The sequence below is a fragment of the Lacerta agilis genome, chromosome 2 (assembly GCF_009819535.1).
Source record: "Lacerta agilis isolate rLacAgi1 chromosome 2, rLacAgi1.pri, whole genome shotgun sequence".
Lineage (NCBI taxonomy): Eukaryota > Metazoa > Chordata > Lepidosauria > Squamata > Lacertidae > Lacerta > Lacerta agilis.
In genome coordinates, this window is record NC_046313.1 from 47,013,272 (window position 1) to 47,022,476 (window position 9,205).

Consider the following 9,205-nt stretch of genomic DNA (forward strand, 5'->3'; position numbering starts at 1 on the left):
TAATTTGTTTTTATGACTGTGTGGAACCCAGTTAAGCTACTGATTGATTGATTGATTGATTGTGTGGCTGCGGAAATGGATAAAAACCTCCCATCCAAACAATGACTATCATCAGTGCAAGTAAGAAAAAAAATTAATTTAAATTATCATCATCTACAATACTGTCTTATTTATTTTATAGTACAGTACATTGATTATTGCTTTTGTTTTATGGCTCAATGGCCTTGTTAGATAGTAAAATTCATGTTAAATTGCTATTTTAGGGGTTGTTTTTAAAAGTTTGGAAAGGGGTGAATCCGTTTTGCCTTACTTTCTATGGGGAAGCACGCCTTGGTTTTGGAACGGACTTCCGGAACGGATTAAGTTTGAGAACCAGGGTACCACTGTATTTACCTGAATTAAATACAATTTTACTCCATGCAACATAATCCACTCCAGTGTAATTCTTTCATTTTGCTATTAATGGCAGTTTCCCAATGGATCCTCAGTCCTACATAACTGCAATTCTGAACTCTTGTACTCTATTCCAACTGTGTTTACTCAGACATAGGTCCAACTGATTTCAATGGGATTTGCTTTTTAGTGTACAGGCATAGGAATGAAGCTTTACAACAAAGAAAGGTGAAGTGGCAGTAGCAGTATAACATTTCTCTCACACACACAATCTGAAAGAGGATCTGAGCTGTCTAACCTAGGGGGTTTACTTGCAAGAAAGTCTCCTTTCCCAGGCTGCTCATTGGCTGAACTGCAGGCAGCACATTCATAATTTTCAGAGGCAACATGGTGGGCTGGGGGAGGGTAGGGAGGAAATGGAAAAATATCTTAATTAAAAGAAAATGGCCCTCCACTCATGTTACTGCCAAGGCTGCAGGCTCATATTTTACGTTAAGCCATCTTTTATTGCTCCCCTGAGCCCAAAATAAAAACACATAGCACTGTCCAGTCTCAACAGGAATGTAGGAGAGCTATCATTTCAACCTTGTCGATGCTTTACCTCCTCCCAATATAATACACAGGAAGCTGACAAATCCTCCTACTACACACCACCTCTTACTTCATGCATCTCTTAACAATGGTTTGGTACAGCAGTTTTGAGAGCATGCTCAGCTCCTTCAGCTTCCCAACCCAGTACATGGAAAGCAGTAGACTTTCACTAAAATAGAGGAGAGGGTGAAGATCTGCAACTGGCTTTGGAGCTGGGGTACCTACTCTGTGACCTTCCAGATGTTGCAGAGCGACAACACCCATCATCACTGGTCATGATGGCTGGAGAGAGTTGACAGTCCAATAGCATCCAAAGGTCAAATAGATCTGCAGGCCCTACTTTAGAGAAATACAAGCATTCCTATCTTAAATTTACAGAGCATTCATAAAATGTAGTCTGGGATTCTGCCAAATATATCATGATTCTGGACCACGGTAACAAGGCCTTTGCACAACATAGCCTCCGACTCCTCTTGCTTCTTACATCCTCCATCATCTACAGCATGTGAAAGAAACTGGTCTATGTTTGGAAATACACTAAATCATGAAATAAAGGGACCTGTGAATGGGTAGACAGCTGTGCAACACATGAATAAACACACCCGGGCCCTATTCTCGTGGCAATATGAAGGTGAATTGAAAGAAACTTTAGACCTTGAGTAAGGCAATGCTCATGATCAATTTTATCCACTCCTGGGCCAAATATTCAAGGCCCCTTTCATCTCTGATGAGTGGGTACTCTGACATATGTAGTCCACATGTATGAGTTCATGAGATGACTGAAAATCAACTACCTGTACAAAAAATATTAAGATGGAATTGGCTCAATACAATCTTGGAAGTGGTGTGTTTTGACAATGGAAAATACTGTACTCAGAATCACCTGCTTATATAGCTGCAGAAAAACTAATGGATCCTCCTCAGTGTTAGCAGCACTAGACTATACCTCCAACAGTCCCTTTGACCAGGTGTCACATGTTCCGTAGAGAACCCAGTTTGCCAAGAATAAGGGAAAAGCCATTCACTGCCATGAATGTCTGCCACAAACAGCAGTGCCATGAGCCAACTCTGGAACTGGCTGGCTGGCTGGCTGACATTTTGAGTGGCTTAGAATGCTTCTCCACACACCCACAACTGCCAGAAAAACCACCCTATTCTGCCAGGCAAACACAAGGAATTTAAGTGTTATAGAAGAGTTGCCACTGTGTGGATTGAAGCCACAAAACCAAAAACATGCAGGTGGATTTTCCCCACTCCAGAGCTGTTGTCTGTGGCCAGCTACCTTATGTGAATGTGCCTTGTGCTTTGCTTTTCCCCTATGCAGTCCCATGTATTGGTTTCTAAGTCAATGTGTCTGTGACTCCCTAGAGAACAGTTGCCAGTTGATAGACACTAATGCAGGCAGTCAAGTACAACTGTGTGCATCACTGTCCAGATTTCAAGAAGTTACATACGATGTGCTTCTGGATCTATGAATCTATGAAACTGTCAGTCACTGTAGTTGCATACTCCAGACTATAAATATGTCATTTGTGTCAATCAGCTCTTAGCCAAAAGCTATCTGGACTGTGTGCCATATTTGGCGCTTTTCTCTTAGCAGAAAGGTCTAGGAGCAAAAACTCCATGAAAACTACCCAGTATTATTCCTCTGGGGGAATCATGGTTCAGAAAGGTCTGGAATGGCTGTGTCTATGGTGAAAAACTACTCCTGGCTGCTGCCTACACTGTGAATAAGCCGGGAGTCCGGTCTACACAGCTGTCTGGCACTAAATTCACACCTCTTAGAGTGGGATCTACACTGGAAAAGCAATTTAGATCAAGTATCACTTACAATATAATGCCACAAAAAAGACATTATTTCCAGAGCTTATGTATCCTAACCTCTTGCCTTCCCATATCAACATGATTTCTGCCATGCACTCAAAGCCCCCACACATACAATTGGAAACAAATCCCTTTGATTGCACAAGAATACACTTCTATGTAAATCTGTGTAGAATTGTTTCCTTAGGCCACTCAAAAAGCTCACGTGGTTCATTATACCATTCCAGAATGCAGGTGAGGGTGGAAAGTTCCCCACTTTGTCCAAAGTTAGTTTGTCAGGGAGAAGGCTATGAGAAAAAATTGACACACCAGCTGCTCTTTTTTTTTTGCAGGCAGAGCATTTTTGGAATGAGGGATATTCAAATATGCGACCCATTGCCTGCAATCTAAAGTGGTACAGTCTAGAAAGGACTCTAAATGCACAATTCTTCTGACTATATAATTCATCTCTCTGTTTCAATCCACTGCTGACACTTGCCAAAGCAAATAAAGCAGTGCTAATAAAAATGATTATCATTTCCATGTGAAATAAACATGCAAACAAAAACAAACAAACAAGGCTAGTATCATCACCCACAAATGACCAGGGTCATGTATGTTGGTCACAAATGTTGGTGTGAACAAGTCTGTGCAGCGTTTGAGCACCCCTAAGGTGGTGGTGTGATGGCTTCACCAAATGCCCATTCAAGACTGTAAAACCTGAATCAGGTAAGTGAGAACTATCCTGTCACTCCTCTTCTCTCCAGTATGCCACTGAGGGTCACAAGACAGTGGAAGTGCAGCAGGGCAAAATATAGAGTTCACCTCTTCAAACAAAGTGTGCTGACCAGGTACTCAAAGGACACTTGCATGTTGTTCTACCAAGAAACATCTCCCATGCACTGTCAAGGAAAACAATACCCATGCTTTTGCCCTATTTAACGGGTAGAGAAACGAGCATTCAAAGCAATAGCTCCTCTTGTCAGCCAAAAAGATCATTATGCAGATCTATGAAATAGATGGAAGTATGCATGTGTCTGAAAGAAGACAAACCATTTTGTTTTGGTCAATAACAGTTTACATCTCCAACCATTAATTAATTGAGCTGTTAACAAGATGCTGAGAATATCAAGAGGAAATATTGCCCCGGGAAGCTTGAAGCCAGCAGCCTGTGTTATCATGATGGTTATTTTTCCTTCAACAAATGAAAAACAGAAAAGTCGAACTGCTTTCTTGCTCTTCTACAGAGGTAGAAAAGTATATGCTAGTAATTCCTGATACCTTCCAACGCCTGGTGAATTAACAACAATGGCCACAAACTTGAAATGAGTAGCTCAGAATGCATCATGCTGCCTTGCACATAAATCATACATTTCATACTGCTGCACAATAACTCCATTTTGATGAAAAATCAGACTGCAGAAGAAAAGGCCTTTAATCTCTATCTGTTGCAATGCAGTCATTTTGTGAAACATCCTTTCCCTCAATACATAACAGCTATCAATGTGAATATAAAACCAAGGCAAATCAGGTTAACATTTCATTGCACCTTTTCCTCAAGATGCCTTTAGTTGTGCTTGGACCGGGCTCTGGTTCACCTGTACTATGAAATTCATAGCATCATGACACAAATTTCTGCAATGCTGCTGCAAAGAGAGGAAGGGGGAAGGGGGTTCTTCATAATATATGATGACAAGAGCTGAAATCCTTCAGGGTCTCTGAAAGAAATGGATAATATTCATTATCCCATAGCCTCCTGACATTTTAGCCTCTTAAGAATAATCTGATCCTGTGCTGGAACATAGGGGGCTTTGCAGAATCAGCTTTCAGATTTCATTGAGAACTCAGCAGCCCAGCTGTAAGAAGAGGCTAGTACTGTAGAGTAGTAATGGGGAGAGACGTCAGAGGCAAGCCTAGGAACCACCTCCCGCTTATAGTTACAAAAGAATCATGTGACAGAAGCGAAGGCTGGAGCCTTCACTGCTGTTTCATCAGAGGTTAAGGTAGAAGTACAAAGCACACTTACAACTTTCTCCTTTTCAAGGCAATCACATGCCACTCTGATTTACTCCAGACTTTAACCCTCGCACGCATGCAGAGGAGAAAGAGTAATCCAAAGATTAATGCACTTCCAACCAATACAGTGGGACCAACAGCAGCAAGCAAAGATCAGCCCATCACAAGTATTATGAATGTAATCAGTTTCTATATCATATATTAGCAACAATTCTGTATGGATAGCTGCTCACACAACAGAGTTGGCGAATGTATTTCTGGAAATTTTCACTCGTGTGTCTATTCATGCCCAATACACAAGAGCATGCCTCCCTCCAATTACATTTGCAAATATTTTTTATGAGGCGAGATGTCTCACTTCTCCTGACCCCCCAAAAGTAGGCAATACTTTAGGTTCTGCTTTTTCAATATGGAGAGATGTATGGAAAGGCAACCAGAGTATTTGATACACTCCCCATAACACTTTTATCCCAAAGGTTTCTTCCCCACTCCTCTCAAAAGCAAACAAGTGTTTTATTGATCCAGCAGAGTTTCCTAATCCGTCCCCCCCCCCCAACACCCCATAAATAATTTTTTGCACGGTGGTGGAGCAGACAGACCCTGCTTACAGAATATTCTGCCCTTAGTTCTTTAAACAAGCTGTCAGCATCTCCTGCTTTATTCTCTGAAAAGTTCCCCTTGCCAACATGTCCCATGACAAACCGGTAAGCTCTAGCACTGGCTCTGCAACGGAGGTGCTCGGACTACACGAGTCTGGGCTGGAGCAGGTCCAGCCTAGTTCTGTCTGGCACATAAACACACGACGCTAGGGACAAATCAGGATGATCGAGAGCAGGGCACCGCTGCTTGTTTGGAGCCCAAACACGGCAGACTTCGCTCTGTTCTTCTATAAGCAAGTAAATGAATAAACTCAAGGAAGCGAAGGGAGTGGGGGAGGAATGTGCCATGTCCCAAATCAAAGCCGTTTAGTAATCTCTGTTTATGAGGAGAGAGCAAAACAAAAAACGGGAAGGCAACGGGAGGTAGTGGAATCGTAACCATGGAAAACTCTTTGCGATTGCAACAGGCTCCTGGCTTGAGAGATGCATGATGGTCTCGCAGCATATCGGCTCCACAGTCCCTCACTCACTCCTCCCCATGGAAAAGAATGCAGCCGGCTGCCTTTCCAGCAGGCACCCGCTCGTGATCAGCCGACGGCTGCCAAGAAACCCTTAATCTGATTTTAACATGTAGCCCAGTCCAGAGACAGAGATCTGCAAAGTTGCTTATTTGTAGCAACTCAGACCTCCCCCCCCCACTCCACTCCAGCGCGCGCGCGCGAGCTTCTTTTCTCACCCCCTCTCCAAAACTGCAGGTATATAGCGAACAACCCGCATGACTCACGCGCACAACCAAGAAATTAGAGCTCCCACCAGCAAATCTCTAGGACGAGTGTGTGTGTGGGGGGGGGGGAATCCAGCACCCATTTATTCTAGCTGCCCCACAGTCAAGCTGAACTGCTGCCAGTCCTGCCTTCATACATTGTAGAAAAGGGAGGAAAGCAACAGCCGCGCTTCCAGAGAACATGCCCGGAGGAAGAGGGGTGTGTGAATTAAATACACACTGGAAAGAATAACGGCTCTCTTTACTGTCCCGTCCATTGCACCCCAACCTCTCTCATCCTAACAACATCCAGGAGGGGAAAAAATAACCCCGAAGAGAGAACTGTAGGCAGATTCTTTATTTTTATTTTGCGGAGAGGGGAGGGAGGCTCTGCAGCTCCAACCGGGAGACGCTGCAAAAGCAAGGCAGCTTGCTTGTTATCTGGGGCAGCGGCAGAGCAGCGTGACCCAATAGTCCACGTGCGAGTGGTGCTGAAGTGTTCGGGCTACTCGAGTTTCTTCTGTCCATTCCTCAGCAATAAGCGGGGCGGGTTGGGGGTGGGCTACCCGCAACTGAAGCTTCGCCGTAGGAACACACTACGTCTTCCTTCCGCCGGATCCCCTGTAAGTGCTGCATGGAGAGGAAGCAGCACACGCCGGCCTCCAGGGCAATCGGCTGCTTTTGCTACTCAGCCGGGGCTGTGCTCCGTCTGCACAAGCCTGCAAGCTCCCCCCCCCCCCCCGCTCCTCCATTCTGTCTGGTGTCTGGAGGAATCCTGGCTCATAGAGCCGCACAGATCCAGCCTCCGCGCGCTGGAATCTGTCAGAACAGCCGTGCATCTAGCTATCTTCCATTTTCCGCTGTCGGGGCATGAAGAGGAACAAGGAAGGGATCCGCTACAGAGAAATCAAAAGTCCTTACACACACGCACTTCCCGCTTTCTGAAATATGCAAGGTGCCTCGTAGATCTAAGTAGATTATAATACTGCTTCTCCAGCCCGCCTCCCCATTCCTGTGCACGGCTGTTCTGTGGGGTCTTATGCCCCAGGCTTCCAAGTTGGGTCCGAGCGAGCGAGCGAGCGCGCACACACACACCGGTTCCTTCCCGGAGCCCTAAATTCTATGCAGAGTGGATGCGGCGTCCTTGGGAGCCCCAAACCCAAGTGCATGTCAGAACGGAAATCCTTGCGTTCCGAGCTCCCCGGTACATGACGGGTCTGGGTCCCGCGCCACCCATATTTCGTGGTGCATGACAGATTCGGGATCCATACCCCCCACCCCCGCGGTTCCTTGACATGTAACAGATCTGAGTCCCATTTACACGGCATTCCCGGGGAGGGGGGGGGAGACATGCCGGTGCACGGTGGCTCTGGGGTCCCTGCACGCCGAGACCCCAGTCTCCCTCCGCTCCTGTCCTGACTCAGCGCCCCCCGGTCCCCCGTCCCAGCCGTGCACGGGAGCCCCCGCTGCTCCTGTTCGGAGATTGCTTGCGAGAACCAGACGTGCCGGCCGGCCGTGAGTGCGCCTGGAGAAGGCTGGGCTGCAGCGCCCGGAGCCCGTACCTGGCTGTCGGTGAGATAGTTGAAGACGAAGGAGGAGAGCTCTTCGTCCAGAAGCGCGCTGCAGTCCGGCCCCGGCTCCGCCATCTTCCAGCTCCTCCGGCAACGGCACGAAACAGCATGCGGCAATAGCCACCACGAGCAGCAGTCAGGAGCCAGCCGAGCCGGGCGGCGGGGCGGGGCCTGGAGCCCGCCGGTTGGGACTGGGAGGAGCCCCGGCAGCGGGAGGCTCGGCTGGGTTGGGCTTCGGCGGAGGCGCGGCGCAGGAAGAGGAGGGGAGCGGCCGCCGCCGCTGCTTTCGCGGGCTTCGTTCTAGGAGAGACGCCGAGGAGGAGGAAGGGTTCGCGCGGCCCGCGCTTTCCGGGCCCAGAGACGCGCGTGCAAGTGAAGCGCTGCGTTGAGCTCGCTTAAAAGGCTTGCTTCCCTCCGTCACCTGTATTGAGCATTAAGCAGTGAAGGCTCTTCTTTTTACATTTTGGTCGGTGGCGCGGGGAGGGGGGGACTTCATTTCTATATCATATCCTTCTTCCCTCAGCCCTCACTTCTAAAACGCGACGTGGGGGGGGGGGGGCTTAAGCCACGAATCATGCATGCTACCTGATCCGGAGCTTGTGGTGGTTACCTGTTGCTGAGAGCGGGGAGGGGGGATTCTGCGCATGCTCACCACCACCACCGCCGCCACCAAAGAAAACTCGCTCCCGCTTCTTACTGCTTCGTGTATTCCAGAGCACAGCTGTACTTGGCGGAGAGAAACTCGAGGAGGAGAACAACCCTCCCCCCACCCTTTTACCTCGTTCCCCCTTCAGGCTTATTCAGTGTGCGGCCTTTAAAGTGCTGCCCCCTTTCAAGGACTTCCTTTAGCATCCCACCTCCCCTTGGACTTGACACAGAAATAAGGGGGCAGAAATAATGCTATGCTGTATAACCATGTTAATGGCGTTTCGGCAATTTGAGGTTCTTTTTCCTCAACATTTCCTTCACTTCGGCTGAACAGGTCTGCTCAGCATGCACATTCAAATGTTTCCTTTTGCTTGGTTCTTGCAACCCCTTGCCAGCCCCCACCACCACCACCACCACCACCACAGATGAGGTAGTAATCCCCACCTACGCACCAGAGATGTGGGAGCTAAACCAGCCAATCTACTCTTCCAAGTGGGGTTTGCATCCCGCCGGCTCACTTGGCCAGGAACAAGCATCTGTTACTCTGGGTAACTCAAAAGCAATCAGGTGTGATATTAGCCGGCGGCTTGCTGTGCAGCATGAACAGAAGATCTCCATGTTCATGTGGAAATGGAACATTTGGGTAGACCTGCTGGGCACATTGTTCACGAAGTTGATGTGAAAGCTAAATCTGCAGGTAATGCTGCCTTGCAGACTCTCCCATTACCTCAGCACAATGCCTTCTGCCCACCCACCCCACTTCCTGGCCCGCTAACTCCTTTTGAAAGGCTTGCCGAGCTGACACATTGTGGTCCTTAGGT

The 9,205-nt window shown here is 47.6% G+C and overlaps 1 protein-coding gene across 2 annotated transcripts in view; it reads right to left on the reverse strand.

Annotated features, from left to right (window-relative positions):
• The window catches only part of PPARGC1B (PPARG coactivator 1 beta), a 101,344-nt gene extending 93,343 nt beyond the window's left edge, over window positions 1-8,001 (reverse strand). Inside the window, exon 1 of one of the 2 annotated variants that reach the window (XM_033139892.1) lies at window positions 7,728-7,997. In XM_033139892.1, the coding sequence (XP_032995783.1) occupies window positions 7,728-7,811 (84 nt within the window). In that variant the 5' untranslated portion in view covers window positions 7,812-7,997. Of the gene's footprint in view, window positions 1-7,727 lie in introns of both variants that reach the window. The other variant, XM_033139893.1, reaches the window with a different exon arrangement.
• Between the last annotated feature and the right edge of the window lie 1,204 nt (window positions 8,002-9,205).